Source organism: Anabas testudineus, chromosome 11, assembly GCF_900324465.2.
Source record: "Anabas testudineus chromosome 11, fAnaTes1.2, whole genome shotgun sequence".
Lineage (NCBI taxonomy): Eukaryota > Metazoa > Chordata > Actinopteri > Anabantiformes > Anabantidae > Anabas > Anabas testudineus.
The window spans coordinates 22,277,730-22,294,788 of record NC_046620.1 but is presented as its reverse complement, the minus strand read 5'-3'; the positions used below and the strand labels follow the sequence as shown (position 1 = coordinate 22,294,788).

At 40.6% G+C, this 17,059-nt stretch overlaps 2 protein-coding genes across 4 annotated transcripts in view; one reads left to right on the top strand and one right to left on the bottom strand.

Annotated features, from left to right (window-relative positions):
• Nucleotides 1–3,601: 3,601 nt before the first annotated feature.
• The window catches only part of LOC113154008 (gonadotropin-releasing hormone II receptor-like), a 57,814-nt gene continuing 44,356 nt past the window's right edge, over nucleotides 3,602–17,059 (bottom strand). The window contains exons 1-6 of one of the 3 annotated variants that reach the window (XM_026347980.1): nucleotides 13,811–13,855; nucleotides 13,270–13,318; nucleotides 9,947–10,311; nucleotides 7,759–8,296; nucleotides 6,968–7,169; nucleotides 3,602–5,150 (exon numbers count right to left, since the gene is read on the bottom strand). In XM_026347980.1, coding sequence (XP_026203765.1) covers nucleotides 4,735–5,150; nucleotides 6,968–7,169; nucleotides 7,759–8,295 — 1,155 coding nt within the window. In that variant the 5' untranslated portion in view covers nucleotide 8,296; nucleotides 9,947–10,311; nucleotides 13,270–13,318; nucleotides 13,811–13,855 and the 3' untranslated portion in view covers nucleotides 3,602–4,734. Of the gene's footprint in view, nucleotides 5,151–6,967; nucleotides 7,170–7,758; nucleotides 8,297–9,946; nucleotides 10,312–13,269; nucleotides 13,319–13,810; nucleotides 13,885–17,059 lie in introns of those variants that run through there. The other 2 variants (XM_026347981.1, XM_026347979.1) reach the window with 2 other exon arrangements.
• The window catches only part of gatad2b (GATA zinc finger domain containing 2B), a 35,569-nt gene continuing 33,016 nt past the window's right edge, over nucleotides 14,507–17,059 (top strand). The window contains exon 1 of the mRNA XM_026347958.1: nucleotides 14,507–14,684. The gene's annotated coding sequence lies outside the window, so the exon portion shown is untranslated. The remainder of the gene's footprint in view (nucleotides 14,685–17,059) is intronic.

Genomic DNA, 17,059 nt, shown 5'->3' with positions numbered 1-17,059 from the left:
CAAATGAAGCCAAATATTCTCACCTGACTGTGACATGTCAGTTAATCTGTTGTGACAGAACTCATGACTTTGCCTTCAGTTCCTCTGCAATAAGTAAAGGAAGAAACATAGCGGCCTTTATGAACATCTAATGGATTTAATGTCTATGATTGTTCAAGTCATTTAGAAGAACCACATGAACAGGCATTTTATACTCACCTCTTTCACACTCTAAAGCTATACACGCCCAAAGAAAGCTACCTCAGTCTGACAAGAGTGTCTGAGAAACCTAGTTCAAGCCAGTATTAGCTTGATGATGCTGCTTGTGCTAGCCTACCTCAGCCAAAAACCTCCTTCCCTCTAGCCACTATTTCCTTGACCAGTGCCAATGCCAGTGTACCGTGCAGGCTGCCAACCAGACCAGTCCAGGGAGTGCTCACCAGGATGACTACCATGGAGAGCAGAGCTGCGGCAGAGCCTAGATTACACCACCACAAGGTTTATGTCTTAATATACCAGGGATTTACATGAGCCTGAACAACCTCTGGTTTAAATCTTTGAAATCTTCAACTTTTCTGATCTGACATTTGAAGATATCAGAAAACAAGAAGTGCTGCTCCAAAATGTGATTACCAATGGCCAAAGACATATTTGTGCAGATGACGTGGCTAAAAAGTGCTTTTTCAAAGAAAACAAGTAGAAATTAGCTGGATACCTGTTTGATCTGCACAAAGACCTGATGGCCTGGTGAACAAAAGCCAAAAGAAGAATGTTCAATACGTGCTGCCAAGGTAACTCTCCAGATGCCAAATAGGTTACACTGGGACCTCGACGACACTGATTTGGTGGCAAAACGCAGGGCTCGTGTTCCCCCTTGTCAGCCTATCCAAAAAAGTTCTTCTATGAAAGCCAAGCTGAGTGATACCCAAAGATGTAAACATTGTGATGGTTTTCTTTTTTATCCTTTTTCATTTCAATAGAGCTGTTTGAAAGGGGTCGCCTGAGTGTAAAGTGCTTTAACTGAACCCAAACCAAAAAATTTGTACTCATGATTTTGTTCCTTTTTTTAAAACTACATGTAATATCTTTCATGTCTTTTAGTTTGGAAGTCATTTCAGGCGTACCCCTTCAACATGGAACTATTTTGTTGATTATAATATTTTAGCTTTTAAAGAGTGACCAAATGAAGATGTCAGATATTTTAACAGACTTTTGATAATACTATACGGAATACTTGCTTTCCTTTTTAAGAAGTAGAATTCTTGCCAAATATTTAGCTGTCATAAAGAATTACATAACCAAATACCTCTATGTTTTAACATTCAGAAAGTTTGCCTTTTCACTTCGCCATAACCAAAGCACAGAAACATGCTTGTGAACATGCTAATATATGTTTGCGTGTGTGAATGGCTAACAGTAGGAGAACCTTGAGGGCAGCAGCTTTGAGAATGAATCCCAATTTTAGATTCAAAGTGTATCCATATATGCTAACCATATTACGAAAGTTGAAGCTTAGCTGAAATGAAATTCAGGGTATAAAGGTACAGCTCATGATTCTAAATGAAATCCCACCCACTGCTCCCTTCAGTTCATTAAACATGCCTCCTGGAATTCACGAACGCACCATGGCAATAATACTAGATAATAGGGAAAGAGCGGCATGTATCAAATGTTACCTGTGACCAGCCAAATGAATGTCCACCAGGGAAAAAGGCCTGCGCAAAATGAAGGTGTAAAACATTAAAACTGACCTGCAAGTGTCAACAACAGTTAGTTGAATAGTATGTGCTAAATAGTGGGATCCTTATTAGCCAACCCTCTCCATGGCTTGCAGACTCTACAGTAGTATGTACCATAACAAGAGGTTCATATATTATGGGCCTTAAACTTTTATGATCCTCAAGGTTCTCCTTAAACCTACATGTCAAAGTGTAAAGTTTCCCCCCTTCTCTTTTCTTACACAACTGAAAGCTGTTGAACCAATGCAATACCAAAAAGTGTATTTGATATGAAAGACCTAAAAAGTTGATGTGTATCTGTAGTGTGTAGTGGTTAAACTAGTTTTAAAAATTGAAAGCATTTGTTGCTTCTGTTTGGAACGCTTAATTTCTCTGCTTCTTTTATTTGAGTCTTTTGTTTCTCCTGCTCAGGAAAAGTTGCCAAAATGAGTGTTTGCTTTTTTTGAAAGTTTAATTATTGTTATTGTTATTATCATTAGAGATGAGAAAATCCATTCTGATCATTTCAAATGTTTTTGTTTTTGGCATTTGTAAGAATGATATGAGAGTTTGTTACTTTGTGATGGTCTTTGAGCCAGTGAGTTTTCCAGAGACAGTAAAAGTCAAACTCAGGTTCTGACCAGAAGTGCCAGCACCAAGAAGAAAGACCTACAAAAAATAGAGAAAAAATGTAGTTTAGTAGAAACTTGCTGCTAGTGGCAACAAAGAATAATGCTTTAATGATGACAAGTGCTTCTATTGAACCAACAGCAAACCTAAAGCTTTAACCTGTTGTGACTGAGGTCCTCTTCTTAGTCTTTATTCAAAAGGAAAGGGTGTGAAGTCCTGACTGGAGACAGGCTGAAGCAGCAAACAGAGGCCAAGCTGTGACGTGTAACATTGTTACTGTACATTTATTGCTATATTTATTTTATACAGTAATATAGAACATTCACACAAAAATTATCTTTAATGTTGTCAATTCATGCAAATCACACAAAAATCAAATGTTTTGCCATCGTTATCAGTTTGTCACCAGCTTATTACAGTTAACACAATTTATCTAGTTTCAAATCAAGACTTTTACTTTGAAATGAACTGATAAGTCCTGAAATACAACTTTACTTAATTAATTTGCAGTACATTATAGTCATGCATTATTTTGACTATAGCTCACATTTTGGACCATAGATTATTTTAAAACATTAAAAAACATTCGTACTTTGATGCCGAAGGGTGTTAAAGGTTTTTTGTGATTCCCTTGAACTGACCCTTTATTGTAATTTATTTATTTATTTACCCAGAGGGATCCTGCTGTAACAATTTAAGTTACAAAAGTAAATACAAGCCAACACCAGCACTTAAATGTTGAAACTGTGGAGATCATGTGGGAAAATTCTAATGAACTGCATAGTTATTGTCAGTGTTCTGATGATGCTCCACGTCCATAAGCTACTTACTCATCTTGATAACTGCATGAATGCTGAATAACTTTATTTAAAGAAATATTCATGGACACAGAAATATTACTCAAATAAAATGAATGATGTTCATATTGGAATACGAAGGAACTCAAATTAGTTTAAACTAAGGAAAAGCTAAAAGTATCTGCGAACAGTAACAGCATCATTTTTAGTTCGGTCATTTCTACCAAACAGCTTGGACTCTGTGTGACTGCAGACTGCCCTGTCTCACTGTCTGGACTCAACTCTTTTCCCTCTTTACATTCCAACATGCCTAAAACCAAATAAACTCATTTTACTCGGTTCATGTTTGCCCGTCTATTTTGTATTTTGGTATCTTCTTTTGTTAGCATTCATCTATTTAATCCAATAAAATACAATTCAATATAAATGAATCTCTTGTAACATACAAGACTGATGAGAATATTTTACTGTAGATTTTTATTGATATATGAGACACTGATTGATACTTCACATCACACCTTCTTGCATATAGAGAATGATAATGTTGGTATATTCACATTCAATACATTACATAAAAATGAAATATAAATTGCACATACTTGATCATATACTGTATATGCATACAAAACAAAGAAAACCAAGCTATTTCTTCACTATTGTTATATATATTTTGAGTTTTATACTGGCCAAGTGCATTTGTATTTAAGAAGTGAAGTACTTTATTTCAGGAAGTAATGGCTTCCCACTCTCAGCAGTACATAATACAAACTACTGTTGCTGTAGTTTTTCATTGTTATGCAGGCAATGTAATTATACAGTTAGCAGTTGTCTTCTTCTAGAGATAGTGTTTACACAGAGTCTTAAAGTAGTTAGGTTTCTGCTCAGTTAAATAGTGTTAACTCCAACGCCATTTGGGAATACAAGTAGTAGTGGATAGATGAGCATGAGATTAGAATATTCAAATTTACAAAAGACTCAATGCAGAATTTGTTAAGTCAAATGTATCCTTCCTGAAAAAATGAGACTATATGTCATTTGTTTGCATGTTATTACCACTGATGTAAGATAAGTACCAGATACTGGATCGAAATGCACATTTACTCTAATGAAGGTTGCTCAGTGGTGCATACTGGTGAAAAAGTTCTGAGGTTTTCCTTATTCCAGCCATAAAGATTTCCTGATAATCCTCACACTTCTGTGTTTTTATACCTGACATTAATCATGTGTTTATTTGTCTCACCATAGCAACAAAGGTTCTGTACCATTAAAAAGGACCTTTTAATTAGTTTTTGTGCCTAAACTCAACCCAGTTGTCTTTGTGCCTAAACCAGACTTGGCAGTTTTGTGCCTCAACATAACCAAAGCATGATGGTGCTATAATCATAGTCAGTTGTTTAGGATTGTTTCCATAATGACAGAGGTCTGGTATCCAGTATAGGAGTGCCATCGGAGAGATGCTCTCTGACATTTGCTATTTCAAGTGAAAGTCATATGGGTTTTGATTGTGGTGGAGAGGGTTGGGACCAATGTTATCATTTATGTTAGAGGATTTGTTGGTCCAGGTTCAGCCGGCCTGATGGATAACATACAGGCTATCATATCACTATTGTTTAACTGAAGTTCCCACTGTGCCGGCTTGAGCTCAGATCAGACTCCATCTCCCTAGAAGCTCCAGGACACTGACCAGACAGGTGATCCACAGAGTAGGTCAAGTTGTTGTTGCCTTGGCGACCACGAAAGCACGCAATCATGTCAGCGAGGTCGGCCCGGAAAGACGCTGTGTAGAAGCCATAGATGACTGGGTCACAGCATGTGTTGAGGTTGCCAAAGACAAACAGTATATGGTGCACGTACTCTGGTGTACGCTGGATTATGGCTGGTTGGAACCAGTACCACACTCCCAGGAGGTAGTAAGGTGTCCAGCAGATGACAAAAGAGCTAACAATCACAATGGTCATCTTTAGGGTCTTCATCCGGGCCTTGGGTATGATGTCCGTTCCACTGCGTCTTAAGCTGTGCTCACCATCTGCAGGAACACAACATGGGCAAAACATACAATATAGCAAAGCATTTATTATGTAACTGTACATGGGTAATCACCACCTTAACAGAGTCATGCCAAGATGAGGAGTATCTATTCTTGGATGTGAAGGTCTACTACTGACAGGTACTGAATAACTTGAGGGTACTTCACTGCCCTGTCTAATGTTTAAGTTTGGCAACAAAAAGGTTAAATAACTCTTCCGCCCTACCTTCCCCAACTCTATGATCTTAGCTGTGGTTAAAATGTGATTTTAAAGGCCTGCTTCAGCTGGAAATAAGTGTAATGTAAAGCCAACTACAAAGCTTTAAAGGTATATTCCAGTTTATACCACATTGGATCTTACAGTTATAAGCAGTAGTATGAGGAATCCCAAACCTGTTTGTTTTCAATCTCCCTCATGGCCCCTGAAGGCTTATACCCTAGCATGCTGAGTTGCATTCACTGCTGTGAAAGTGTCACCAATTAATGCCGGAGGCCTGCAAGAAAACTTCATCAAACATGTATTATCATCATCAGACACAACTCATGGATCCATCCCTGGAACCAACCAAAACCTTTTTGCAAATCACCATAAGGAGACAACGGAGGACAATTTTGTTTTCCTCTGCCTTAGCTTATCCCCACTTGCTTCCAGTTTTACTAATCATGCCATTCTCTGTCCCTGTACAATCAGCTTCCTCTGAAGTATAATCAAAGGCTGTTGCATGGAAATCATTGTCAATTTATGGTTCCTTTAATCCCCATGCTATGGCATATGGTGTTGCCTGGGGTACAAATATTCATTCCTACCTTGAGCTTAGGGTTTGCCTTGAGATTGTTGCTGTAAATTGATGTCCTCTAAACAGTACTAAGGCCCCTTACTAGGCCTAGGACTGAGATAGGGACAGGCGATGCCTCACAACCCAAAACGTTGCTATAGCTAGGCCTGCAGCATCTACCTGTTCCCTCATAACCATTATGAAGTATGAGGACATGAGTCATAAACTCAAACCCTCAGAACCAACTACCATCTGGCAAGGAGCAAAGGTACAAGGATATGAACCCCGTGTATACACTGTATTAGGAGGCAAAATAGCCATGGTGTACCTTAGCCACCAGACTTTTCATAACTCTGCAATTCTTGCTAGGACTGTAGGTTTTGCTAAGTGTGTACTCTGTCCTCAAAACCTCAACCTGTTTATTTACCAGATTATTTGATTTAAGCATTTCAAAAAGAGATAAACCGGAATGCATTACCCCAAAAAACTGGGATTGTCAGGTTTGTGCAGGGGAACATTCCACCGAGGTCTGTGTGGGCTTTCTGTACATAATATTTTATACTCATGTGTCAAATATTGCACACATTTCTCACATGGCAAACAATATATGTAAGGTGTAACAATTGCTATAACCACTAAGCTTGGGACAACAGTTCTCTATCAAAACTTTACAACGGTACGTAGAATGACAAAAAACGACTAGCACGTGCCAGCCCACCTTCTGCAACATAAATAAACACGGATACTGTACCGTAATTCAGCTGGAGATGAAAACAATAAATCATGGTCATAGTCTCAATATGGCAGACAATAGAAATATCCACTGTGCTGATTCCACAGCATGCACTACTGCTTCCACTGCCAGATCCTGGGTATCACTACAGCTAAACATACTGAAGTCATCAGCCTGTTGGTGCCACTGTGTCTCCACATCTCAATATGAACTGTACACTGGAATTTTCCTTAAAAAAAAATAAGCAGTTGTTCAAGTAAGTGGAAAGGCTTTCAAAATGATCTCGGCTCACTCCAAAGGTCACACACCTTTGCTTCTGTGCATCTGCCCATTGATCTTGGTGAGGATGCGTGTGTAGCAGAAAATCATAACAAGCAGGGGGAAGACATACAGTGTCACAAAGTGAAACATGTTGTATGCCGTCTCCTGCCAGCGATGAGGGAAACTTCCATGGGTGACACACTGAGTGAAGTCCGCTCCATCAGCTTTAATGGCCCGAAAGATAAACAGCTGAGGGTGGAGAGAGTGTACAATGAATGCAATATGATTTTCATGCAGTCACAGAAGAACAGTTTGTTTTTATGAAACAAACTTTACATTTGTTCATATTAAACAAACTACACAAAGACACACACACAGTGCAGGAGGTTCTTCGACATGTGTTAAGTTACACATGTAAGTTCAATGAGTCTTATAATTCCACTATGTCAGACACATAACACTAGAACAATAACTTGTTATTGACTAAAGTTTGGCACTTTTCTTTGTCTTACAGCAAGCTGAATGTCTTAATTATTATTATTAATTATTAAGTTCATTTAATCACACTGCCTTAGGCTAAGGGCTAAAATTTGTGCTCAGTGTGAAAAGAAGTCATCCATGGTTTCCATGTATCAGGGTTAGTATTTTATAACTAATCTACTGTACAAACCTGGAAAAAATGCAAGGTGTGTTCTATCCAGTTCAAACTGTGCTAGTGTCTGTTGGTCAAATCGTGTTACTGGAACTACAAACCATGAGTGCTCAGGTTTAGCAGCAGCTAGTGAAAATAAGAAAGGCCTTCACCCGAGGCTCAGTGTGTAACTAGATCTTCCTGTACCTGTGGGGAGGCCAGCAGCAGACTCAGAGTCCAGGCCACCAGCAGCATTCGTCTGTTCCTGAGCCCAGCATCAAGAGAATCCAGAGGACGGAGGATGGCCCGATAGCGGTCCAGACTCACCACCACCAGTATGAAAACAGCCGCATGCATGGCAAAGAGCTTGAGGAAACACAACAGCTTACACATGAAATCCCCAGCATACCACTGCACTGTAATGTTCCAAATGGCATCTAGTGGCATCACCACAAAAGTCATCATCAGGTCAGCTGTTGCCAAGCTGGCGATGAGAGGGCGCAGGTGCGCTGCCAGGCGATAACCCCGCCCCCAGCACACGCTGATCAAGACGGATAAGTTGCTGATGGCAGCAAAGATGAACAGCACCAAGGTGGCTGCTACACGGCAGCGGGCAGCCACAGTGAAGGATGGAGCGTCCCAGGGTGGAGGGGAGGGTGAAGCAGATGAGTTGTGCACATAGAAGACATAGGTGTTCTGTAAAGGTTCAGCAGTGGGCACCCACAGAGACAGGTTTCTGCTCATCCTGTGACACACACAGAAACATAGAATACTGCTAGTTAAAATCACCTCTTCACTACAGTTTGAATGCACAAGCACAGATCATTGTCATGTTACTCTAATAATATAAATCCCATAAAGCACATGAAGAAGCAAATAAGTAAAATAACGAAGAAACTATGAATGCGTGCTCTGGCTTTGGAGCAGAAAAGACAGAGAGTAAGTGGAATTGCTTTCCTCAAAGAGCTTGAGGAAACACAAGGAAAACATGTTGGTACCTTTTCAGTGTACAACATATCACTTTCAAAACTACAACAAAGAGTTGTAGTGGCCTGGACTAAAAACTGGCAGCTATGATTTAATGTTAGGTTAAGACCTCTGTAATGAGCCTCAATGAGACACTTCTGCTGCTGCACGTCTCTCATATTTGACAGACACATTATCCGAATTGTGAGTTTCACCTCTTTCCATAGACAACTTTAGTGTGTAAAATGAATCTGAAACTTCTCTTTAATACCAAATATACATGCTGAGCTGATTGGAAATTTAATAGGTATGAATACATTACAGAACTAGCCAGGTAAAGGCCCATGAGCAAGTGAGGACCCCTGAGCCAGACTTTGTGTGTGAAATAATGTTAATATTCCTTCTTTAATGGTTTTACATATGCAAAATGAAAATTGTATTTGTCACACAACCCCTGAGATGATCAAGATGAACTAAAAAGAGACAAATGACCACAAGGACAAAAAAAGACCCTAAGACCAAAGAAAATTTGAAAAGATACTGAAAAAGTTCTAGTTGCCATAAAATTTAAATAAAGGGGACACAAATAATCAAAAAAGAAGATACAAAATGGTAGCCAATAAAATAATAATAAAAAGGGAGTATACATGGCTACAAATTATGTGACAGCCTCATTTGAAGTGTTTCTTTTCATATAATTGTTCATTATTGGAGCGGTGGCAGACCCTTTACCTGTCTCTGCTAAGGGGCCCATTTTCTCCCAATCCACCCATATGGAGTAACCCCAGACCAGCTCACTTGAGTTTATCTCCAGAAGTCTTGATTTTCCCACTTTTTACATTCATTACAAAGACTTCATCTGTTGTCCAGATGCATGACGCCTGTTCAGCAGAGTCACTAACCTTCCACAGGCTTTTCCATTTTGCATTCCTGTAGAGATCTAAGTTATGCTGTGAAGAATTCACAAAATGTTTTGTGACCCCATGTCTGATATGATCTCTAATAAGTCACCACATACAGAGCACGGTGGCCAGCTGCAGACGGCACAGGAGCGCCCTCTGCTGGCGGGCAGCTGCAGTGTACCAGCGTTTTTGCACCAAAGACCCGAGAGTCCAGCCAATATGACGCGTCCGCACGCACAGGTATCCCGACGTGAAAACGTTCATGTCGACGCAAAAAAAAGGAACAACTGTTCTGTTCTCTTTACAGTAGCCACCTGGGGGATGCATCCTCCTTTTTCTTTCACTTTGTCACATTCACAGCTCCATACATACATATACCATATAGGCTAGACATAACACTGCAGCACATTGAGGGGAGACGCGCCCTCATCCCTCCACCGCCATGCACACGCTTAACACTGACTAAATCACACTAAACCAAATTTGTCACCACACACACACACACACACACACAGTGATATTCTCACCTCAGTCTTTTGGTGGTCAGATTAAGAGAAAAGATGCAAGAATCCGGTTCCAGAGCGGAGCTGTCCAACGTGCTGAAGCATCACTTTCCCCGCTGGCCGACCCGCACACCTTTTTACTATCTGATAAATCAACCAATCAATAGATCCATCGCTGTGGCGTTTTCCTCGCATCCCTCCATCTTCCAGCCCGCTGTGCGCACACGCTCTGCCTTCTACGATGAACACACGGATCCGCAAAGATCACTGTCGATTGGTCACATTAAGGCGGGTGACGTGAAGGGTGTTGCAGGGGTAGGTAGTCACCTCTGTGGCAAGAGAGACGTTGTGGGGAATTTCCAGTGCAGAGATGAGCTCTTTGTGCAGATCTGAGGAGAGAAGAGCCTTGTTAGCATTTGACTTGTCAGAGTCCTTGCTCCTCTCTAAATGATGGAATCTAACATAGAGCACTGACAATTTCAAGTGTACAACAGCCTGTTGAAGGCAGAACATGGCAAGCCACGGATATGTTCATTATTTGCATATATATGAATTCAACACATGTCAAAATGTACCCCGCAGAGGGAAAAGCCCATATCCATGTACCTGAAGACTAGACTAAATATACTCTGCATTTAACGTATGGATTGAATAATGAGCTATTTCTCTCTACACTGGCTGCAACTCTGTGTTCCTTAAACGCTTTAAAGACTGAGGTGTAACTTGTGTTATGGCTTCGTGAATGTATTCATCTGTAGAGCAACCATGTTACAAGCACACAAAAGCGAGGAAATGTGCTAAAATAATACTCCACAACAGGTAGAAGTGCCACATCAGGTTCTTCATAAACAAGGTTTGTTGTTGAACATTCCTTCATTTCTTCAGAAGATGTAAATGTGAAGTTATGACACGGATGTTTCACACGCCTCATGTTCTTATTTACTGTATATGTTTTAGCCCTTGTGAGGAGGTGACTTCATGTACTGATGATGTATGAAGGAGGCTTTGTGACAATGTGTGTGAGAGAATGACAGGATAAGGAAGAAAGTGGAGCTGATACATACTTTGTTAAACTTAGTTTAGACACCAAGTTAGAACCTAACTACACAGGTTCAGTCCTTCAGTTAGGCTTAGTCATTTGTGTTTCTGCACACTGAACACATTTTTAATTTTAAGATCTAAGATTTAAGATCAAAAGCTGGACATGAGACAAAGGTTGCACATGTCTTTCAATTTTTATTTGATGCTATTATAAATCACAGTTGTGCTCATAGGTTTACATACCCTGGCACTGTTTTTAAAATTTGTATTGTATATTCTTTAAAGAAAACATGAGGGGTCAGGCAAAACACATTCCTTTAGTTTAGATAGGATTCAAATTCAACTATGAGGTATCTCAAAAATAGCATCATCATCATTAAACAAAAAATAACATTAAAGAAAAATTCGAGATGGTAAAACAGCACATTCAAAGCCTCCAGATAGATTCTTGGGATGTCTTGCATGAACTGCATGTTTGAGATCTTCCCTCAATAACTTGGCACATGGGACCACACTCAGTGCATCCCATGTGCACCTTCTAGGCTAATGAGTGCAAATTCTCCTCCAGTATTTTCTGATAACAGACTGTATCCATCTTGCCATCACATTTGACTAACGTCCCTGTGCCATTGTAGCTCACATACCCTCAAAACATCAGAGATCCACCTCCATGCTTGATGGTAGGGACAGTTTGCTTTTCATCATAAACCTTGTTGACTCCTCTCCAAACACAGTGTTTGAATTTTGGTCTACTGATTGACATAGATTTTCGAATCTTTGGATATTATTTTATATTTTTTTCCTGTTTTAAAAAGTTCAACCACCTTCTATCACAGGTCCTTTTACAGGTCTGTTGCATTCTTTATGGCTCAGAATTCAGCAAAGTCAGCGCAGCAATGGATTAAATGTGTAGGGGTCTGTCAAGAGCTTTTTACACAGTGTACTGTACAAGCAAACAGGTTGCAGGTGTGGACAGTTACCCTTGACCTGCATGTGTCAGCTTGTGTGTACATGTATTATCAGGCCAAAACTTCATGGGTATGTCAATGTCATGAAGTTTTCTTTGAACAGTGCATTGTGATACATTCACCCATGAAGACTGTTGGTGACATCACTGAGTGTTGTTTTTTTGGTTTTACTTCACAGCTCTCACAGTGTTTCTGTCATCAGTTGTTGTTGTTGCCTTGGCTGACTGTTCTGTGAAGGCTGCTCAGTACACCAGTGGTTTATTTCTTTTTCAGCATCAATCATAGCATTACCTATTTTCTTTGGATGCTTTTCTCCCATATGTAGTTGTCTTCCTTCATGTTGATTTATGCTTTTGACAAAAAATGCAGTCTTTACAGGTAAAACCTTTTAGGTGATCTTATTCAAAAGGTGCCATGTTCTATGATGTTTAACTTACTGAAGTGTACATAGCATCAAGTAAAAGCTGAAACCTTGAACCGATGTCTCATGTGCATCTTTTGATCTTCAATAAAAATACGAATGAATTAACCTTACCATTACAATTCTTTTGGAGGGGACTGTATATGGTGAGGTGGGGACGGTTGCAACAAGGGAAAGATGCAAATGTGTCTCATTCATCCAGTAGGAAATGTGCTAATGTCATGAAACTCATTGTTCTTTTGGTGACTTAGGAATGGCATAGCTAACAGCTAGAAATATTATTATATCATTATTAGATTAGGTCAAGGTTAATTTTAAATTTTTTGACTTTATATAATTGTGAAAAGTTAATTTCTTACCTTTTTCTGACTACAGTCAATTTGTTTTATTTTGTATCTCACAATTTAGAATTTTTATCTCATAAGGTCTGTCAAAATGTTGACTTGTTATCTCCTAATTTTGATTTACCCTTATATTCCCTGGGGAATATAAACATCAGCCAGACCTATAAAGGGCTTTTGTATTTTAGTACTATTGTGTGAAAGCACCTGTAGAAAGCTCTCTAGACTTTCTAGCTCATCTGCCCAATTCTGTGTAAAAGAATGAAATGACACACTGCTTCCTTATTCAACCATTATCTATCAATGCATCTGTTCTCCAAGGGAACTCACTGCACTGACTGTTAGACCTGGACATTACTACACTAAATAGTTGAACAATAGCAACTCAACATGAACTGTATTCCTGTCCTGTGAGTGAAATTCAAACATGTTAAGCCACTAGAGGGCTCAGTCTCAGTGGTAGCCAATAGGAACAGCTGCTACCAGCAACTAACTTCATTCATTGTCCACAGCAGGTAGTAAAGGACATTAAAATGTGAGTTACAGGCTTACTGTGCATACAGATGATAGTCCTACCTACAGGTTCTCACTGGGGGAAAGTGCTGCTTTCAGTTCCAAATATAATCTGTAGATGAATTGGATCCACATGTAAATACATTCACACACAGAAAAGATAAAACTGTTCAGTAATCAGTGTCTGTAATCTAGACTGCAATTTATGACAAAGACTGGAAACCTGGTTGTCAAAAGCGGAAGTAAAAATATCCTGTGCGAGGCTGCTGATCAATTATTCAACTTTTCAATATGCAAAGTAGGTCAGCAAGTGCACATGTATCTTATTAGTGAAGATATTGTCTCTTCATGCGTGACAACATGCACCCTATGTAAAAAAAAACAGCAGTTAGAAACACATATAGACAAAGTTAATCTTCTGTCTATCTCTGTTTCAAAGAGATGCAGTATCCGCTACCTCATTATATATGACCCACACGTTGACATGATTCATTACAAGCCGGGTTACTCTCACACACACACACACACACACGCACACGCTGTCTACGTCTGAACAAACGTCTGTAGGGGAAATGGAGGTTGAGCAGGTTAACGTGTTACCTACTCTGTGGTTACAGTAAAACTCAGCGGATGAGTCGTAACACTGCTCCACTCTCCCAGACATATTTGTGGACTGTGGTGCATTTGAGGGGCATGACGCTGCAGGGTGAACACTTTTCTTTGTCACAATATTGTGGCAGACGGCGGACAGAGAGCGGACAGTAGTCTGGAGACTACTCTGGAGAGCTGCTCGGGGCTGCACCCGTGTGCTGGGAGTAGTACCGCTTGTACTGATCACCACCACCCGCACTGCTGCTACGGCTGTTTGCCATGTTTGGGTCTTTGTCATTTATATGCGTACAGAACCCCTGTTTAACACCCGGTCTGTGAAGAAATCATTATTTCCAGTAGAAATGTAGCACTCCTTAATCCCAGACTCCATTTAAGAAAAACAGTCGTGAGTCAACGTTAAATAATGTGCACAGAACGCTTGTAACAACCAGTAATTTAGTGGATGTAAACCAGCACTTTGTTCCTCCAGCCCCGTCAGAGTCAACATGGCTCTTCATCCAGACACAGACAACAACACTAGCAGCAGCCAATCAAGTCTCTCTGTGTCTCCGCCGCGGAAACGAACGACCAATCAAGTGTCTGAGAGCGTCCTGAAATAAGGGCCGGAGGACCAATCAGCTGTGCGTTTGCGGCCACTGAAAAACACGAACAGCCAGTCAGCTGTGCGTCTGGGCCTCACGGAGTGACTGCTGGACCAATGACGTGTCTGTGTGGCTGCACCGACAGGGCGAGCGTCTGCCGCGGCCCAATCAGCGGATCAGTGCTGCCTGCCGGTGCCGGGGACTGGTGGTGAGAATCCGCTGCAGCGCGTCAGGACCGGACCGTGAACCCGGAGACGGTACACACTGAGGCGAAAGGAGACACAGGTGAGTCCGAGGATCTGCGCGAGGCCTGGCTCCGGCCGGGGGTGTTATGAAATGGCAGCGGTGGGATCCGTAGAGCTAGTTGTTGTGTCGTGTAGCTGCCGGTGGATATGCTGAGAGACAATAGAGCCGCTTTGCGTTGCTATTTATTGATGCGGACTGACATGTTGGCGACCAGCAGCCGTCGCGTCGACCTGTTCGTTTACACTTAACGTTAAAGGTCTGAAGTCGCAGTAAAACCATCCCGGGGATGAGGCGGTATATTCCGGCCGGCGGGTCGTGTATCGATAATAACCGAGCGGTTAACGGAGATGTTGGAATTACATTGTGGTGGAGACGTCGTGCGGAATGCCTCCAATCCGTTTCATTGTTTGATCCAGAGTCTCTAGGGGTTAACTCGGGCTGGAGAAACAACCAGGCTCCCTTAAATACTTGTTAATGCTCGTCTAAAGAGAACCGGGACGAGATGAGACCTTCCAAAGGTTTTATAGGAGCAAAGCTGAGTGAAGTGACGGATTGAAACGCGCTGAGGGGGGAGGCCGGAGCTGCTGATGGCTCTCAGCAATTAGGAAGAAAAATTCGAAATGCATCAGCCATTTACGTAGAGACTCAACTGGCTCCATATGCACCTAAATGGCTGCCTGGCGCCTGACAGCATAACCAACATGTTACTGTAAGGGCAAAGCCTTTATTGAGGCCGAGCGGCTGATTGTTTCCTTAGCGGCGGATTAGCGGAGGTAGACGTCTAGATGACGTTAGAGACGAAACGAGAATCAATATTTAATGTGTGCTGCCTATTATTCTGCAGTATACAGGAACTCATTTCGTGTCTGCTGCTGCACTGCACCTCCAGATTTACATGAGTCACATGCAGATTGATTCACATTATGACTGCTCCCACCACCTCTGTGATTCTAGTGTGTAGTCCATCACTGGATTCCTGTATGTGCAGTCTCTGAGAGGGAGATTGGTTAAATGAGGTGAAGTCAGAAGGTGTATAGTCAAATTATGTTAATGTTACATTTCTGCATTACCAAAGTGTACAACACATTTCCAGGAGCTGGGCCATTTTAAAAGCCTTAGATGAAGAACGATTAGGTAATAAAACTTTTGTTGAAATGAAGAGTTGGCAGACAGCAGCTTTGTCACTTCTTGCCATGAAACCTCCACCCTTTCGCTTTTCTCAGCAATGTTCACTGTGAAAAAAGTTGGCAGACCTTGATACACTCAGCCCTCTACTCACATAGTGATAGTGGGTCTGTATGAATGAAAGGTCCCTGCCGTTGAAGAGTGTGAATGAACTGTAGTATTCTCAATGATGGAGTCTTTCCTCTTCCTGTATCCAGCTCAGAGTCCCCTAACAGCCTCTGATGCATACAGATGAAGACTACCATACTGTCATGACAGCTTTTTACAGTACCTATAGAGAATTGTAGTGTCATTTTCAGTGTTTTTAAGTCATCATCTAATTGGTCACAGTTGAAATAAAAAAAGTTTGCATTAATTTGGGACACCCAAAATTCCAATATGTTTTGGGACTTCTGCTTCCCCATTTGGCTGAGTGTGATACCCCTGTGCAGACACATAAATGATTGAGGCTAATATTACTATAAATAACTGTGTATATATAAAATTTGAATTCAATTCAGTTTTATTTGTATAGCACTTTTAACAATTGTCAATTGTCGCAAAGCAGCTTTACACAAGCAAAGAAACTATGATGAAACATGAACAGTGAATGTGTATGAATCATAATAATCAGATTGTCCCTGATGAGCAAGTCGAGAGCGAGAGTGGCATGAAAAACTCCCTGAGAAGGCAACAGGAAGAAACCTTGAGAGGAACCAGACTCAACAGGGAACCCATCCTCATATGGGTGATTACATGCTATGTGTTAGGCAGCAGGCAGTTCAGTATAACAGCTAATGATCTACATATATATACATCTTTCATGTTATACATGTTATGAGAAAAATGTTGGTCATTTTCCTTATTTGAAACATAATTATGTCACTTCTCTACCTCTTTATTAAAGGGAAACGTAGGTTAGTTCTAATTATTAACAAATTTCACGTATGATCACCTCAGTGATAACACTGTTGCCAAGGCCCAAATTTTCTATAAATTCTCCTCATTTTAAAAAAACTGCAGTGGCGAGTTTTCAGCTTAGTAGAATTTGAAATCACAAATGCATTGGTGCATTGTTAGGTGGCTACTTAGCATAAAGCTAACATAAATAGTACATTAAAAGTTGGAACTATTCCAAACAATACATACAGCAATCTGCCAGGTGGCTTAAATGCTTTAGCTGAACCAACTTTTCACCATTTATTTATTATTCCAATAATGGAAAGTTTTCCTTCAATGCTGTTTTTAAA